This window comes from Adiantum capillus-veneris, chromosome 5, assembly GCF_014529385.1.
Source record: "Adiantum capillus-veneris isolate H3 chromosome 5, ASM1452938v2, whole genome shotgun sequence".
NCBI lineage: Eukaryota > Viridiplantae > Streptophyta > Polypodiopsida > Polypodiales > Pteridaceae > Adiantum > Adiantum capillus-veneris.
The window spans coordinates 106,857,356-106,876,655 of NC_140935.1; the positions used below are offsets into that span (position 1 = coordinate 106,857,356).

At 45.4% G+C, this 19,300-nt stretch overlaps 2 protein-coding genes across 4 annotated transcripts; both read right to left on the reverse strand.

The window, feature by feature from the left end:
- Positions 1–3,938: 3,938 nt before the first annotated feature.
- LOC147457880 (uncharacterized) lies at positions 3,939–6,855 on the reverse strand. Its single transcript, XM_086511716.1, has one exon. The coding sequence runs from the start codon at positions 4,772–4,774 to the stop codon at positions 4,238–4,240; it is 537 nt and encodes a 178-aa protein (XP_086367842.1). The 5' UTR covers positions 4,775–6,855; the 3' UTR covers positions 3,939–4,237.
- Positions 6,856–15,136: 8,281 nt separating this feature from the next.
- Positions 15,137–19,037, reverse strand: LOC147457881 (uncharacterized). 3 transcript variants are annotated; one of them, XM_086512658.1, is made up of 3 exons: positions 18,278–19,037; positions 17,500–17,712; positions 15,137–17,364 (listed from the first exon to the last, which is right to left on the reverse strand). In XM_086512658.1, exon 3 carries the CDS (start codon positions 17,323–17,325, stop codon positions 16,498–16,500), a length of 828 nt encoding a protein of 275 aa, XP_086368784.1. In that variant the 5' UTR covers positions 17,326–17,364; positions 17,500–17,712; positions 18,278–19,037; the 3' UTR covers positions 15,137–16,497. The 3 variants fall into 3 exon arrangements, with proteins under 3 accessions (XP_086368784.1, XP_086368783.1, XP_086368786.1); XM_086512657.1 differs by having other exon boundaries at positions 17,500–19,037; XM_086512660.1 differs by lacking the exon at positions 18,278–19,037 and having other exon boundaries at positions 15,137–17,606.
- Positions 19,038–19,300: the final 263 nt, after the last annotated feature.

A 19,300-nucleotide genomic window follows, 5' to 3' on the forward strand; every position in this document is an offset into this window, starting at 1 on the left:
TCTAGAGGCTAAAATCAACCGATTTTGCATGCTTCACAATCCAGTGATGCAAAAGTGGATTTCACAATATGAGGATGCAAAGCAAGAGCGACAAAGGGCACGAATCGAGTGGAGACGGGGAAGACGACCACCGATGCACTATCCAGCGGTTCTGGAGAGCCTACCAACCTTCATGAGCTTAAGATGGTTGCACAACCAATTGAAAAGCGCACAACAATGCGGTGACGAAGTGACTGAGGAAGAGTGGGAGTACTCTCGGGGTTGCGCGACCAAGGTAAGTTTGCAATGTACGATTAGCAAGTGACTTTATTTATAAACGTTTGAACGGCCACTCATAATCTTTGTTTGTTGTAGTATAAGTCATACACAGCAGCATGGTGTAAAGGTCGACATTTTAGGGTGGAACGAATCGACAAAAAGCGTTTTACTCAAGATTGTGGAATCATGGCAAAATTTGAACAGTCTAGTCGACGACGTTCCTCTGATGCAGATCCTGTGGTGGCGGAACTCACTTACTTCGGCACGCCGCAAGAGATTTTGAGGATCAATTACAGAGGATTTTTTGTCGACTTGTTCGACGTGCAATGGTTCAAGATAATCATGGAGGGTCGCAACGCTACTGTGCGTAGAGGAGAGTCTGGTTTTCTTGAGGTGGATTCTACTAAGAAATGGACTGACCTAAGAGACACTTTCGTACTACCCGAGCATTGTGAACAAGTAAGTATGTAAATAGTTAACATCCCCCTTTTACAAGTTATGTGCTTGAAAGCTCTCATGTAAGTTATGTGGCTCTGGCAGGTAATATTTCATCCTACAAAGTCTACATCAAACTGGTGGTACGTCATAGAGGTAGCCCCTCGTAGTGCAAGGACGTATGAAGGCTACCATGTGCCAATCACAATGGCATCAATGGAGGAGATAAGAGAAGATGCTCAATCAGAAGCCGCTGCGGTGGTGCCAGACGAGCATCAAGATGCTACTACTCTATATGGGGTGCATGCAGAGGAGCTACAAAATGAAACAGAGGATATGTGTTTAAACGGAGAGCTCTATGTAGATATAGGAAGTTATGCTGAGTTATGCGAGGATGAGAGAGAGATCTCTTAAAGCCACAAATATTGTATTTGAACAATTTTGCTCCGTGTTGTAAAAGCTCTGGCTCTCTAAGTACCTTCCATGGTGTATAGCGCTCTTTTCTACTCGCGCTCACATCTTTTGATTGAAAATTCTGAGTTTTCGACTTGCCTCTTTTATCACTCAATTCATTGTGTCATTGTATTTATATGCGTCATTACGTCATTGTATTTAATGGTCTTTGCGTCATTGTCTACTCTATTCATTCAATATTAAGTTTAAATATTCGTGTGTTTAATGCAGGTATGGATGATGAGGAGTTTCTTTCTTCTTTGTCACCGCAGCAGAGACAGTGGTACGTGGAGTGTCATCGCTCTGGCGCATCATCGCGCGTTCCTACTCCATCCGCATCTCCCTCTCTTTTGGAGCATTCGGCGCGCTCTGAAGCTTCGGCATCGACGAGACAAGCTTCACACTCGTCTAGACACCGGCGCTCTAGTGGTGGCGGTGGCGGTTGTTGTGGGGATTCCGCCACCGATGCCTCCACACCGCCTCGTGTTCGACGAGGCTCTTTATCCTCCCCTTCTTTGCCTGCCCCCACACCAGCCACAACATCGCCATCTACGCCAAGTTTTGCACGGCTGACTGTTCCTAGAAGCTACACACCTCTACCTACTCCGCCAGGAGCCACCCCACTCGACACTCCTCGCTTCGGGGCCCAGACGCCGGTGGAGACACCTGACGTCCGTACCCCCATCAACACGCCGCTAGAGACCCCTGCCGGGACACCCAGGTTCACGCGTCACCGGCCAAAGGGGTTGTCTTACTCCATCGACTTCAGCGGCGGCATCATCATGGATGATGACGGCAAGAAGGTGATCTCGCGCATGCGTGGTTTTTGCTCTCAGCTGTTTAGACACTACATACTAAACAAATGGAGTGAAGTACCAAGTGATTCAAAAAACAGAGTCATCAGCATACTTCATGATGAGTTTCCCGTTCCAACACGGGATAAGCGCTTCAATGAAGACCTGATGAAGATTCGAATGCGCGAATACTGCAAACACAAGCGTTCCGAAGTGCAAAAAGCAATCAAGAATGGGTGGAACAGGCCAGATTGGCTGGCCAAAGAAGATTGGAATGCGAAGAAAGCAGCGTGTGAGAATCCCGACAAGTGGAAGCAACAAAAGGATGCAGCCAGAGCGCGAGTAGAGGCAGGGAGCTCGCACCACTTGGGGAGCGGTGGATGGGCATCATTTGAGGCCGATTTTGTAAGTGTTTTCACATTTCTCTTTATGTTCGATAGTTTAGGGTTTATGAGTTTTTTAATTCTAACATAATGAAATCTTTGTATGTTTTGACAGTGGTCGATGATAGGACGTGATCCCACATCGTACGAGCGCGAGTACGCAGGCAGGAAGGGCTTAAACGCCCTGATGGACATTCTCAGTTCTCGCGGTGGCATGGTTAGTATTAGGGTTTACTCTTTTTTATTTTTTGTATTGTTTTATAAATGTCGTTATATGTTTATACTTACTGAAAGCTGTCTTATTGTCTTTTTTTGCAGAATCCGACAGAGACGCCGCTTGGACGCGATGAGACGTCTGACTAGACGACCTCAGTTTAGCCGTAGCTAGATAGCATTAGTTTAGGGTTTCTCATAGCTTATGTATCATGAGATGGATTTTATACGTCTTTTTGAACCATGTATATTATTACATTTGTCAACGTAGTTCCTTTTGCCAATCAATTCTTTATGCCTATAATGTTGTACAATTGTCATTATTACATTTGCCAATCAATTCATTTTGCCTATGATGTGTACAATTGTCAATTTTGCAAACAATGCGTCTTGTGGGTGACTATTTTGGGTCTATTATCTACCCTTGCACTTTTTTAAAAAAGTGAATCAAGTACAATATGGTTGATGGGTGGCAGGGCATTCAATGCCCTGTCACCAAAAAAAAATCTCTCGGGCGTCGCTATAACCGTCGCTATTTATGGCTCTGTAGCGTCGCTATGAGCGTCGCTATAGTTTTCAGTGTAACCGTCGCTATAACCGTCGCTATGAGCGTCGCTATGCGCGTCTCTATATAGAGACGCTTGTAGCGACGCATATAGCGATGCTCTCGTAGCGACGCTCGTAGTGACGGTTTTAGCGACGTCGGGGGTTATAAAAACCCAGTGTATTTTCGTCGCTAACAGCGTCACAAGAGCACACAACCTCTTGTAGTGGACGATAAGGTGAACTCGCTCTACTGTAATGTGTAGAGCATAGTGAGTTCTTATTAGGTTTTTGCAAAGAATATGTGTACATACCTGGCGGCCCGCCCACTTACCTGGGCGACCACATTGGGCTTTATACCCCAACAGATATTTGTTCTTAACAGTGACCGCATTTACTCCACGGTAGTCTACGCACATGCGCATACTACCATCTTTTTTCTTCACTAATAGGATAGGAGAAGCCCATGGTGAAGAACTCGGTTGGATAAACCCTCTGCTAAGATAGTCAGCAAGCTGGCGTTCCACCTCAACAGCTTTAGATAACTCATTTTGTAGGGTGGTTTACTGACTGGTCTACTGCCTGCAACCACGTCAATGCCATGTTGCACAGATCGTGTTGGTGGTAATCCTGATGGCAAATCATTAGGAAAAACATCATGAAATTCCATCAATAATTTTTTAAACTCACTAGCAACCTTTGCTTGCTGAGAAGTAGCCATTGTTGGAAGAGATGAGAGAGAAGTATGCGTTGAGGAATGTTCAACAGATTCAACATTGAAAAGAAAATGACACAATGAGTAACACAAGAAAACTTCTTCTATTTCATTATAAAAAACGAGCTTCATAAGCTCTGCTATACATATCAGTGGTGAGGAAGGCACATCCTTTTCTCCTAACAACAACACATGTGTGCCATGGGATTCAAAGCGATGTGCTCGTAGCTACGCTTCAGTGATGGTCCTACATTCTACCAAGTACCACATTTGCCTGCTCCATATTCATAATTTGGAAATCCAAGGATGTGGAATAGCCTTGTATTTTCAACGGTACAGCTTAGACTTGAGTATCCCATACTTCGACATCATAACTATTCATAATTGCTACCTTGTAGCGGTGGGAACTTGGAGTTTAATTTGGGGCAATTTGAGTTTTTTCACTAATCCATAGTTAATGAGAAGTGAGTAGCACCGTCATCTACCAAGATACGCACATTGTGCCCTTGAAGAGATCCGTGCATATGCACTAATTCATGTGGACCGAAGGTCTGTTGCCACATGGAAGCTGTGATACAACATTCATGCACCACCTCACTATGTGTTACGTCCACCATGGAGAAACGTGAGGAAGATTCAAGAGGCAATAGCTGCACCATGTGAACTGCTTTCTCCTTGCTGTAAGCAACAGATTTCCCCTTGGGACAATCCTTTTTGCCATGGCCGTTTCCCAAGCATTGAAAGCATAACTTCTCTTTTTTATCCTTCTCAAATTCCTCAGGAGAGAGAGGACCGCGAGACCCCTTGGGTCTTTTAGCTGCTTCAAAATTTGCAACTATAAATTTCCTTTTATTGTGCCCATGCTGTGTGCGAGTATTACCATGTGTATTTGCTGGCATGTTGGTAGAGCTGAAGATGGTCGACCTATGGAAGTGCAAGAAGCCCGGGCATGGCAATTTGCAGGCAAATGACGGGGGCATTGAGCAGGTATTGGATGCAGCGAGCCTGAGATGGAGCACTTGCTAGTGGAGATTGTCAGTGTTTCTTCCTATCACTGGTGGTAGGAGCAAATGTTGATATCACAAGCTTGGGAGCAAGACAAGGGATGCTGGATGCAGGTGCTATCAGGTTTATGATATGGGATTTTGATTGAGATATCTGTAGGACAGGCTACTTGACAGGGTATTCAACCTGGCAGTGCTCTTGTTTTATGTATGCTAATTATGGTATTCCTGCCAAAGCAATTGAAGCTTTTGGTTGATTCTTCCCCGAAGTACTATCCATTTGGAGGACATTGAAGCTCATTGAATCTATGGCACGGAGGCATGGCGACGGGAAGCTAAGCACTTTTTTTCTAAGGAAACTGAGCTCAAGAGTCGAAAGGGTGTACAGGAGGTGAAGTCGAAGGAGGTTTCTTCAATGACCACACGAGGGTCAACAGTCCATCGACGGCATGGGAAAAAAGACCAAATTAAAGCTCTTATAAAGTGTATGCAAAATTAGCTTGCAGCTAAAAAAAGGGAATTGAATGAGCTATGGGGGCGCTATAGCTGTCAACTGGAGAAGATGCTGAGGTGGGTGGCAAAGGAGAGATAAGCGTCGGTCTGCATGGGAAAGTGGGCCGGCGGTGACTAAGGCCGACTTCAAAGGAAGGGGGCACTGCAGTTGAGAGAAAGGGCCATGCAAACAGGGCCGCCATAGCCAGTAGGAGGTGGATGGGTGTAGGGCCACAGGGTAGCCGCGAGCTCAAGGGTGAGCTGGCGGGGTAGTGGTCTCAAGCAGGGGCTTGTTGAAGCCCAGCGAAGACTGGCGAGAGGGAAAGGAGAGCTCCATCGAGCTGGTGCAAAAGGCAAGGGCTGCAGCCCATCAATCGAAGGAGTTGGTGTGTAGGAGCCGAGTACAGGAGAGCATAGAGGAGGGAAGAGAGCCAGGAACATCAGTTGCAGGGGAGTCGAGAAGGCCAGGGGCTAAAGGAGGCAGCCATGGGCTGTTGAGAGATGGGATGATAGCAGTAAGGAAGCCATGTAAAGAGTCACCAAGGGCTTGATTGGTGGAGGGGGCTTGCCAATTGCAAGGGCCGCTCCTACAAGAGCTTGGAGGGCTGAAAACAAAACTGCAGGGCCTATAAAGGAGGAGATGTTGAAACCCATAACTTATAGAGAAACCAAATCCGCCAAAGTGGGGATTCTAAGGGAGTTTGCTGCGCTATAAACAGAGAAAGAAGGCCGCCAAGTACGTCTGCAAAGAGTGGAGGCAAGTGTACAAGGCTGAGGTGCTGCAAGTGATGCGTCTTTTGGAGGGGATAAACAACCCAGGAGTAGCGGGAAGAAGGTAGCGCTGCAGACAGGAGGCCCAAAAAAGCAGTAGAAGGGGCCGAGATCCGCGACAAGTTGGGGACTCGCAGTAGGGCTGAGGGCCTCCAATTGGATCAAAGAAAGAGCCTTGAAAGAGGTAAAGGCCGCAGGTCGCTGCAGGTAGCAGCCGTGGACCACTGGCCTGTACCATATGAGGAGGGCCGCCATGTGAAGGGGGTGATTGAAGTGTGCAAAAGAGGAGAAGGCGAGCCTACAAGGCGTGGTATCATTGATGTGTTGTAGATGCCAAAAGGCGACACGAAAAGAGTGCTGTCCATGGTGTTTTTTCTGAGGACGATAGTTGAAGAGGAAGCTTAACCGAAATCACAGGAAAGAAACCGATCAAGACCATCATTGTAAATTAATCTCATACTGTCGAATTGAGTTGAAGTGGGTCATATCCTGGAGGTTTTCATTCTTCTGTCATCTTCTCTATCTCGGCTCACTAATATCTTGGGCCTTTGCTTGGTTGTGTGCATGTGTTGCCCCCAAGTTGTGTGTGTGTGCGTGCCAAGGAAGAGCGAGAGATTGTGTGAGAAGATAGGAGAGATATGGCAGGTATGAACAAACATATGTATATAGGGCAGATGTGTCTATGCGTTCGAGTGTCGATGTTTAGGTGTACGAAGGGAAAATTGATCGGTTGTGTGTGTGTGGTCGGTAAGGCTCGTAGTCGAGCTGGTCCAGTGGAAGTTTGCAAAAAGTGTGCACGTGTGTGATTCTGTGTAGGTAGGGGTGCGGACTATTACCTTGGGCTAAGAGAGGCAGTGTATTGGGTGTAGGGTGTTGTTCCCTTTTCCCCCTTTCCAACGTGAGTACTATGTGATTTCTTTTCATTTGGATCATCATGGATGTGGGATTTTACTATGGTCTCCTCAAGTGTTTTAGGGTCCTGAGTTTTGACGTACTTCTTAAGCTCTGGCGTCAAACTACGGATAAACCCATGTACTTGTTGAAAAGTATCTAGCCCTTCCAACTTGAGGATAACATCCCGATAGTGAGAGATATATTCAAGCAATGATGGATGTTGGCGCATGGAACACGAGTCCCAAGCTATCCAATTTCTATCTGCCTCATTTGTGGGTAGAAACTCTTTTTGAAACATAGCTTCAAAGGCTACCCAACTCTGTGGTATGATATTCTTCTCCTTGAGAGACATCCACCATTTGTAGGCCTTGCCTTCCAGTGTCAGGCTTGTCTGCCGTGCTCTGACTGCATCTAGAGTACGCGTAAGGCGTGAATTCCATCCCACTTGTTGAGAAAGATATTCATTATATCCTCATTACGGTCTCGGTCCTCTCCCTTAAAAGTTGGTGGCTTGGTGTTTTTCAACAACTCATCCACCTCCTTTGCAGTGAGAGAGAGCAGACAATCTAGAGATGGACCTTGTCCATGACTAGGAGGGCCTTGCCCCTAATTGGCAACGTGCTCATGCACGTGTGTGTCAATAGGGCCTTGGCCTGCTGCTGCATAAATTGTATCACTAAAGTGGATAATTTACTGACATTTTCATTTAGGGAAGCAAAATTTGTTTCCATTACTGAGATGCATGCTTGAAGTGCTCAAAATTCTTGGATATTGAGCAATTCATAAGCGTCATCTCCTCCTGCAGCATCACGCACACCCTTGGTGAGAGTATTCGGCCACGAGCCATCATGCGGAGGATTAGGTGTATTGTGCTCAAAATCAAAGGTCATGTTAATATCCACATCCATGGCAACAATGTGCAGTGTGTGTGAGAGAGAAAGAAGAATACCTTGATTCCGAAAACAACTTCATAGCCATAGTATGCACCACCGATGTCGGTAGGTGGCTGGGCTAATGATACTTGCAATCGTATGGTCGTCGAAAGTTGCGTATTCGAGATATCAAGCTTGTCGTAAAATCACCGTGTTCGATTTGCAGTACAAACGCGCTCCGTCAAGCTTTCCTTGAAACCAATTTGATGTTCAAGCCTTTAAGTAGTACCGCTCAAACGACTATGCAAGTAGATGTTTGTGGAAAACTGTCCATAGTCGCCCAATTTCTGTAATTTCCAAATCACCAAATCTCTGCAATTGCCCAAGCTTTGCAACTTTAGTGGCGGTTGTCGGATATGCGAAGGTGAGACACTTCCCGAGATCCTTGCCGGGTTTACAACCGTGGGCACTTGCCCTAAGGAGGATTTTTTTTTTTGGTTAATTTGCCCTAAGGCCAAGGGCCTTTGGGCACCGGGTGTGAAAGAAAACGCTCTATAGAGCAGCGATGGTGCATCAAGCTTTCGAGTGGGCAAAGCTGCACCCCCTGCGCATTGCAGTGCTCCTTGGCGTGAGTGGCAGGGTCGAGTTTTCTTGCTCGTGGCCTCGCGCACCCGTCGAGCTCCACAATGTAGGGTTCTGAGCCGGTCGACCCGTCACCTCCCCTCGCCTCAAGAGGCCCTGCAGGTGAGTCCCTTCATCTTCATCCCCGCCTAGCAGGAGGTGAACTCCACAGTGCCCTTGCATGCACATGCAAAAAAGCAAAGAGCACGTCCTTGCCTGGCTAAGTTTAACTCTGATACCAATGAGAGGCCTAGAGAACTGCCATGGCTGGATTCACCGCCCAACCTCCCTTATATAACCCTTGCAGGCTACTGTTCCAACACTGGCAGCCCTATTGGCCTGGGTCCATGACCCCCCCCCTGGGTATGCCCTTGGCATGGCAGCTATGTTCCTCAGGTAAGACAGAGCTTGATCTCAGTGAGATAGTTAGTAGACTTTGTTTTTCACATACTGCTTAGAGAGCAGTCTTTCTAGATGCATTGTGGTTCATTAGTGATTGCCAGAGGAGCCTGCAAAACAGCCTGGTATATCCTATGCATGTGTGTGAGGTTCGAGATGACGCAGTCTCGATTTTGTTGCTGGCATGCTTTGAGCGTAAGACGAGACGTGTCTCTTTTGCCAGTGATCTCCATCATGCTTAGGAGAGAGAGCATTTAGTTGTGCATGACGTGCCAGTAGACTCTGTAGAGATAGAGATAGAGTGACAGTGCTCTAGTGAGACATAGCAAGTGTTGTCAGACTTTGTGTAGGCAGAGGTAGAGCAGGTATGCTCCCTAGAGACACAGACAGAGCTGACAGATATGGAGTTTTTTGATATGCTCATGTTAGAGGCTGATGAGTTGTACTAGGACACAAAATTTTGCCTATGGGTGTGAGGGACGTAGCTTCCCCTATGTCACAATTGACACATGCATACGCGATGGGCAGTCCTGATGATGCAATGATTGCAGATAGCACAGGGAAGGCAAGTACAACTAGGTTTGCACAGATTTTGTCAGCGTTCGGGTGTCTCATGTTCGACTTGTTAGTATCGAGGCCCGATCTATCAGCTGTAGTGGGAGCATTTGCAGCAGGGGTTGTCAGTCGTTTGATGGCTGACACTAGCATGATGCATAGTGGAGTTTTGCAGACTATACAGAGTAGTCTGCGGGATTTACATGCAGGCTCTAGCATGGGTACGCACACTCGCCTACCACCAGAGCCGATACAACTACCTATAGATCGATAGAGTGAGCCAGTGGGTATAGGTTGAGAGAGTTTCTCACCTAGTTTCTTTGTACATACTAGTAGTTTAGCTAGTAGGTCTCACTTATCGATGCATCACCTTTAAGTGGGAGATTATTGGGGTAAAGGGGCTCCGGCTTTTGCCCACCCGGACATCCACTATGGCCGCCTGCCCACATGTGTACATACCCTTATTAATTCATATACATGAGAATAAGGAGCTCCTCACCATCTTCTTCCTGAGGCTGCTCCACCCACATCGGCTTGTGCTTTTCCCCTTCCCCACACGCATCGCACTGTGCACGCACGACCTCACAGGTATGGTGGAGAGGTGGCATCATCCTCATTTAGTATTTATAAACCGTAGGAAATGTGCCCTTCCTATGTATACTTGTTTCGTCCTCTAGTGTTGGAGGGTCACGATATGCTTTTCCTCCAGTGTTGAAGGGTCATGGTTGCTTCTCTTTCAATATAGGAGAGTCACCATTTTTTGAATTTATAATGCAATGAGAGGAATTCATTATTACTTTCAAGTTTTTAGAATTTGTGTAGTCATGATGATGTTTCTTCAAAATGGTACATCCCATGAGAACCCACGAGTGTATGTAAGCTAGTGTCCAACTAGTACCATTCTCAATACACAATCCATCTTAGTCTGACCTACTTTCATGTCTCAATACACTATCTTTGTGTTTGCTACTTCCAAGTGTCATTGTTGATTCTCAAGCATTCGATATTTTGTGTCGCCCCTTACATTATGGCAACCGCATAAATGTTACTCAATACAGATAAGACCTAGTGTGCTAGGTGTAAGAGAACCTAATACCTACTTGAGATTTATCAAAAATTTAGTTATGAAAGGAGAGATATTTCCTTAAGATAATTCTTTAGAGGTAGTTAGTGGTTGTGCCGGGCTACTTTCATTGCACATTTACACATTAGAACATTAAAAATTGTGCACATAATTCAAAAAGAATACCACAACTAAGATTCATAACTTATTGAGGACCGGATTTCTTGGAGCCGGTCCCCCCTCCAAAAGATCTTTGTAGAGCTTTGATTGCAATGCAACTTGGGCTCTTGTGGAGCTTTCCTCAAACCAAGAAGATGGTATTCTTCAAGATTCCATGGTGTAACCCTCCTTCCCAACCCCTACATCCTAGTGGGAGAAAGAACTACGGAGCAAGAGGTAGATGAGGATGAAAGAATTATTTTTCAAGCAAGAGAAAGTATACTTCGTATATGCTTACTCCACGAGAAAGCTCTTAGCATAGCTTAGCATCATAGAGTAATAGAAGACGATGAAGAAGAAGGAGATCTTTCACTTGCCTGGATTTGCATCCATAGCCAAATCTTTGAGCATAGAGACTCACTCTTGAGCACCATGTGAGAGGGAGTGTGAGAACTCTTACTTAGCCACTCGTAAGCACCTGAGAGTGTGAGAATGAAAAAGAGAGCAAAATCCAACGAGCCCCTCCTTTTGTACTCATGCAAACTTACTATCAGTCTTAATATGGAATGCCTACAACTTGTCCAATGAGAAGTTAAGGCTTAAAATGCACCTTAATGCTTATGCAAACACATGTCCCCCTTGCCTTTTTTTGAAAGAACTCGTCCTTTGCCTTTAGTAAGGGTGCACTCTCTCTCTCTCTCTCTCTCTCTCACACACACACACACACACACCAACTTGCCCAACTTTGGACATGTGGCCTAGCCAAACTTGGAAGAGAAGGTCTAAGGTCAACTCACCAAGAATGGTGGGGTTGATCTAACCTTAGACTTAGCTTTTCCCTTTCACTTATTAAAAATCATAAACTTACCCTTTAAATTAACTGAGTACAAGACCTTCGCACAAACCTTGGAGACTTTATGAAGCTCACCCGAGCTAGAGCCTACCTGCTAATTTAGAGCTGTTAAATTAGGACGGACTTTTGTGTAAAAATGAAACTCACCCTCAGGCTTTAGAGCTTTACCTCATGTGAAAAACCTTAGCATAGTGCTTTAGAGGTGCCACCAAGCTAATCTTTAAACTTGCTAAATTTAAACTATTTTTGACAAGTTAGAAATTACCCTAAGGCTTCCCTGACTTAATACTTGGAGTATAAAGAGTTATTTTGAAAACTTAAACTTAGCACATCTACTTTCTATTTTTAGACTTCTATAATTGCTCTAGGTAACCTCCTTTGTCATGTACCTTTGATCAAAGATGCTCGGGATATATTCATCATTCTTTGACATGTACATATGACTGAGATAACTAGACAACAATTACTTAAAGAGTTATTTTAAATACTTAAACTTAGCACATCTACTTTCTATTTTTAGACTTCTATAATTGCTCTAGGTAACCTCCTTTATCATGTACCTTTGATCAAAGATGCTCGAGATATATTCATCATTCTTTGACATGTACATATGACTAAGATAACTAGACAACAATTACTCTTGCTCTTTTATGGACTTCTCTTATTTTGGGCCTATGACCGAACTGGGCCATAAGCACTTAGATCAACTTCATTTGTTCTCTTTTATTTTTATCGAAATGTGTGTCGCATGCACATGCATTCCGTTTTTTCCCTTTCTCGAAATAGCTCAGATACCACTGAAAGGAATGGAGTAATGAAGTGTGCTAGTCTCTACCCAACCATGCTATCTTATAGCCTCCCCCTAGCGTACACACTGTCCGATTGTGCCGGTGGCCTTGCTCGTAGGACCCGTGTCCTTACACTATTGCATCCATTGGAGATTCCTAATGGTAAATGAGAAAGTATCTCTATGGATTTCATTATGGGTTTACCATCACTGTACACAATCATGACTCGATATGGGTGGTCGTAGATTGGTTAACTAAAATTTGCAAGTTTATTCCAAAAAAATCCACAATTAAAACCCCATACTTAGCCAAGTTATTTGCTGACAATCTGTACAGGTCGTATGGGTTGCCAAGCAATATTTTGTGTGGTCATGATCCCAAGTTTAACAACCATTTTTGGGGTTGTGTTTAAACTACTGGGTACATAACTCAACATCAATATTGTAGATCATCCTAAAACAAATGGTCAGACTGAATGTGTTAACCAAGTGCTAGAGGATATACTACAAGCATATGTTAGGAAAAAGCAATCAGATTGGGCAGATTATATTCCTATTCTTGATTTTTTTGACAATAGTGGCAAGCATTTGACGATGGGTTTTACTCCTTTCATGCTTATGTATGGTTTTCAACCTAGGTCACCAGTTACGATAGGATTGGCGATTGAGAAGCTTCAACAGGTCAAGGATTTTCTCCAAGACCACATGAAATGCTGAGACTAGCTCATCAAAACGATGGGGTTGGCAATTGAGAAGCTTCAGCAGGTCAAGGATTTTCTCTAAGACTACATGGAAATGTTGAGACTGGCTCATCAAAATGTTCAACAAGCATATGATCAGTATAAAAAGTATGTTCATGAGAAACATCAGCAAGTTATCTTCTGAGGTATTTTTACATGTGCTAGAGCATTCACGAAGTCTGAAGACTGAGCCAACACCTAAATTATCTCTAAGGTATTGTGGGCATTTTAAGATACTCAAGTGAGCTCATGATATGGCCTACAAACTCTCATTACCTTTGCACTCTCGCATTCATACGGTGTTTCGTGTAAGTCATTTATGGAAACACTTACATAAGAATGACAATGATACTGACTAGTAGATATTGGTTGATTTCATTGAACTTCCAACCTAGCCACATGAACTTGAGCATATTCTCGACTATCATGATCCACCTATGCGTCATCATGTCAACAAGTGGAAAAACAAATCTAAAGAAGGTGCCACTTGGGAAAACATCACAAGAGATTTCCCGCTTTTGTTTTTAGGACAAAAACGCTTCTCGAAGGGGGGAGTAATGTCAAACCTAGGGCCAGAGGCCAGGGGCTAGTCAAAACGGCTCGCAGGTGCCCATATAAAGGTAGTGGATGGGTGGAGAGTGGAGGTTCAAACTCCTTCTGGTCTCAGACTTCATAGAAAATCTCTAATTCATAGTAGGTCCATTGCATGAGTTGACTAAAAAGAAAGTTAAATTTGTATGGACTGCGCATGCAAAAAGTGAATCTTTTGAAAATCTTAAATTAAAGCTTACCTCTCAACATGTTAATATTACCAGACCTTTCAAAATCTTTTGAAGTCCAGTGTGATGCTTGTGGACAATGCTTTGGACCTGTTCTTCTTCAAGAAGGGCAGGCAATAGCATACAAAAGTAGAAGATTGGTGGATGACAAAGAAAAGAATCTAGGCATATATTGAAAAGAGTTGCTAGCTATTTTACATTCCCTAGATGCATGGAAGCATTATCTCCTAGGCACTCCATTTATTTTGTGCACAAATCACCAAAGTCTAAAGTACTTAATGATGCAAGCTAAATTAAGTGATAAACAAATGAGGTGGGCAAATACTCTTTCACAATTTAACTTTCACATTGCGCACATAGCTGGTAAGCATAACGAAGTGGCCGATGCTCTGTCATGAAGACCAAGGCTAAATGTTGTATCAATAGCTACTCACACTTATCTATCTTCTATGATAGATGAGTACGCTGGAAAGGGGGAAGGGGGAACAAACCCAACACACTTCAAACTGGCCTCTCTATAACTCAGGATACATTCGACACCCCTAACCACAAAGAATCACAATCCAGACAACACACTAGCACAAGCCAGACGCCTCTTGCACACAATTCAGCTCACACATATGGTACACAAGCAATTAATACCACCATCCCAGATCCCTACCCGTTTCGCAAACTTCCACCACCCAGATCCTCTCTCTCTTTCTTTCCCTCACACATACACAGTCTGGGGGCACACTGCCAACGCACACCGGAACCACTCACACTGGAGACGAGACAAGATGAGAAGGAATAAGTGGACATAAATGGCACCAAAAGAACTCTGGAAATGATGGTTATCCCTGCTTCAAAACAATCTCAATACACAATCTTCGAGAGACACACTCTCGGCTTTTTTGCTACCTGCTGAGCACCCACTCTTCCGCTTTACTGATACATGACCCAAGCGGCTTTCAAAGCATGAGATGAAGCCCTCGTTCACTTGTCTTTGACATACACCCACCTTTTCAGCCCAAGTTCGCAACTGCCCCTGGGGGCCCATCCCCTTGAAGTCTTGATCCAGCCCCTAAATCTGCCTCCTCCTCCTTGGTATTGACGCTCCCCAACCTGCTGCAGCAGATCTTGGCCTTTCTCTTCACCTTGGCCTCCTTTTTCGGCTACTGCATGTGACACCCTACCATGCTTGCCTGCCCTTAAGCTACCGCTCTGAAGAGCTTCTCCCAATTCAGCTTTGATCCTCCGACCTGTGCTCCTCTGACCATAAGCAACCAACACCCGCTCTACCAATTGGCGGCCACTCTCAACCCTCACAATAGCCGGCTCTGCATACCAACGCTGGACTTTTTTTCCCTGCAAGCTCCAATGCTCACAGTGCCATGGAGTGAAGCAACCTCCTGCCGTGGTCCTCTCGGCCCTGCTCGCCTCCAAGCGGCCCTCCTGCAGCGCTCTGCAGCTCCCTAGGCCGCCTCTTTTGTCTGTGGCAGCCCTCCTTTTGCTACTCTAAGCGACCCTAGTATTACGGCCTCCTTCCCTGCTCCTCAGTTCATGCCCTTTGTGGATTTTCCCTTGTACTCATGACCTGCAACGCCCTCCTTTCGTCTGCTCTAGGCCAGCCTTCTGGCGGCTCTGCCCATCCCCGAAGTCGGCTCCTCCTTGGCCTTGTTTTTTTTCCTACATATCTGCTATCCCATGCAACTAGCGGTCCTTGCATATGGAACCCCTCGCATGTAGATAACACCTCCCCTCCACATAACTGGCCGCTTTCCTTATGCGAACTGTAGCCAATTCCAAAAGCGTCACCCTTCCACTCTGCAGACAGAAAGAGACGTACTCGTTTTATTTTCATGTTAATTCCAATTTTAATCTCCTAAATATCGCTTGCTTAGCTTTGCTTCACGCGTCTGTGACCACCTCGAGCTCTCGTCAAGAGTATTACACCCTCAACACATTTGGAGATGCATCCGCTTTGTAATAGCCCTCGATGGACTAGTTGCAATATACTTGACTTAAAGCACATGAGAAGCTTTGAACTTGCCGAGCTTGGGCAATCACTTTGTATACATCATGGCACCTCCTATCGACGATACCCACTCACCCTTTCTGGCAAATCTTCTGAACTGCATTTGACCAATTAAGAGCCACATCTGGCATACACATCCCAATCACATTTTTCGCAATCTGCATCTAGCACCTGTTCAAGCATTTCCCCATCAGGTTACTGATTTCCACACCGCTGCTACTGGCACTTCCATGGGTCGACACAGATTGCCACCCCCTCGTTGAGCATTGATGCTATGGTTGAGCATTGAAGCTCAACCATAGCATTTTTTAGGTATCAGAAAACTGCATAAGAAGCGAGAACATGATCGCATAATAAGAAGCTATATGTAGTATGTACAACTGTATAGATAGATAGAGAGGGAGATCTTATCAGCTGCATAAACCCCCCGGATCAAATGGAAAGCCATAGGCTCTCCCAATTGTGATGCAAACTCCGCAAGGATCAAATACATGGCATTGAACACAGTCATCCATCTGTAGTACATGCATAAGCAACCATTTTTTTGCACCTATAAGCCCAAAAACCAACCTCTCGTGCAGCTTGGCATAACGTTGACCTTCAACAACCTGTATCCATACGCCAGCTTCATATGAAAAACAAGCCTGTAAACCAACCTGTGAAGCATCTGCACCATATACCATCATCCTGTTACCTACTAGAGAGCCCTCCATAGCATAATCTTCTCCCAAAAAACAGTACACAGTTGCCTGCAAAGCAACTTCAGCAACATGACCATCAACAGCATGGCACAAACCTTTGGCAACCTATCTTTCAATGGCGCTTCTTCTTGGAGAACCAAGACTACCTGCTTCTCAAGCATACCCTCTATTGTAGGTCCTTCAAATGGCATACACTCTATACCTGACTCACCATGCAAGTCTTCGTCTGCCATAGCCTTTGATACTTCATCTTCAACCACTTCGGGTGAGAGCAAGTCGGATTGCTCAACCACCTTTGCCTGCTCTTCAAGGACTTCTTCTATGACCATATCATTTGCTAAGCGAGAAAAAAATCCATTTATTACCTCATTTTCTGGTACGTCGACATGGCCAATACCTTCTGAAATGCACTGCCACACTTCAACACGATCAGTAGGGCAAGGTTGCCCAACCCCCTGGTTAGCTTCTTCCTGCACAGCTTTGACCATCGCTTTGCCAACAACTTCAAGCTTGTCCCGTGAGCTTTTCACATCTTCATTTGCTTCTTCATGCATACACACTTTGGCTAGGACCGCATCTTTGCTAGCCGAGCTAATAGACTCTTGTACAACAGCACAACAAATTGGAGGCACAAATTGAAACGAAGAACCGAAATGGCTTACCAACGATGAAGCAACTACCTCTTTGACGCTTGAAATCCCCTTTGGCTTCATGGCATGAAACAACTCCATTGTCGAGCTATATCCATAGTCTGTCGGATCCAACAAACCCATCTCTAGCTTCCTCTTTGCTTTCTTGCTCTTTACCTTCGCCAAGAAAACCATTTGCGCATAGTCCTTTGCATCACCACACTCGCCCTTCTCCTTGATTCGCGGATGCAAGCACGTTAGAAACTGCTCTCGCTTGAAATGATCTCCATTTTGCACACATGTAACAACAGCTAGTTTCTCCCAAACAGACTCAAATTTATCCAAAAACAAAGCAAAGTCTTCACTTACATCTTGCTTCAGCTTGCTCAATTGTTCACACAAGTACAATGGAGAAACACGCTTCTGAAAAGCTTCAAGAAGCCGCTTGCAAATCTCGCTCAGTGCGACTGCCGATCTGCAACCTTCAATCCTTCAAACCAGTTTGGCTTGTCCTTGTAGAACTAATGGTAGTGCCTTCAATTTGGCTTCATCTCCACAGATTTTCATCTGTAATAGGTATAGCTACAGATCGGAAAACCAATCTTCAACGTCTTCTTCTCCAGCAAGCACCAATTCAATATCATGCATCATCTTTAGGCTTTAAAACTTCACAGAGGAGCAATCAGTAGATCCTTTGTGGGGGAACCATTGATGGAAAGGGGGAAGGGGGAATAAACCCAGCACACTTCAAACTGGCCTCTCTATAACTCAGGATACATTCGACACCCCTAACCACACAGAATCACAATCCAGACAACATACTAGCACAAGCCAGACACCTCTTGCACACAATTCAGCTCACATATCTGGTACACAAGCAATTGATACCACCATCCCAGATCCCTACTCGTTTCACACACTTCCACCACACAGATCCTCTCTCTCTTTCTCTCTCTCACACAAACACGGTTCGGGGGCACACTGCCAACACACACCGGCACCACTCACATTGGAGACGAGACAAGATGAGAAGGAATAAGTGGACATAAACGGCACAAAAAAACAATCTGGAAATGATGGTTATCCCCGCTTCAAAACAATTTCAATACACAATCTTCGAGAGACACACTCTCGGCTTTTTTGCTACCTGATGAGCACCCACTCTTCCGCTTTACTTATACATGACCCAAGTGACTTCCCTTCCAGAGATGAAGCCCTGCCCTCGTTCGCTTCTCTTTGACATACACCCACCTTTTTAGCCCAAGTTTGCAACTGCCCCTGGCGGCCCAGCCCCTTGAAGTCTTGATCCAGCCCCTAAATCCGCCTCCTCCTCCTTGCTATTGTAGCAGATCTCGGCCTTTCTCTTCACCTTGGTCTCCTTTTTCGGCTACTGCATGTGACACCTTGCCATGCTCGCTTGCCCTTAAGCTAGCGCTCTCAAGAGATTCTCCCAATTCAGCTCTGATCCTTCGGCTTGTTCTCCTCTGACCATAAGCAACCAACACCCGCTCTACCAATTGGCGGCCACTCTCAACCCTCACAACAGCCGGCTCTGCATACCAACGCTGGACTTTTTTTTCCTGCAAGCTTGGATGCTCACAGCGCTATGGAGTGAAGCAACCTCGTGCCATGTTCCTCTCGGCTCTGCTCGCCTCCAAGCGGCCCTCCTGCAGCACTCTGCAGCTCCCTAGGCCGCCTCTTTTGTCCGTGGTGGCCCTCCTTTTGCTACTCTGAGCGACCTCAATATTACGGCCTCCTTTCTTGCTCCTTAGTTCATGCCCTTTGTGGCTTTTCCCTTGTCCTCATGACGTGCAACGCCCTCCTTTCGTCTGCTCTAGGCCAGCCTTCTGGCGGCTCTGCCCATCCCCGAAGTCGGCTCCTCCTTGGCCTTGTTTTTTTTTCCTGCGTGTCCGCTGTCCCATGCAACTAGCGGTCCTTGCATATGGAACCCCTAGCATGAGAATAACACCTTCCTTGCACATAACTGGTTGCTTTCCTTATGCGAACTGTAGCCAACGTCCCATACACATCCCGATCACATTTTTTGCAATCTGCATCTAGCACCTATTCAAGCATTTGCCCATTAGGCTACTGATTTCCACACTGTTGCTACTGGCACTTCCATGGGTCGACATAGATTGGGTGCACCAATGCTACGGATCCAATTCTG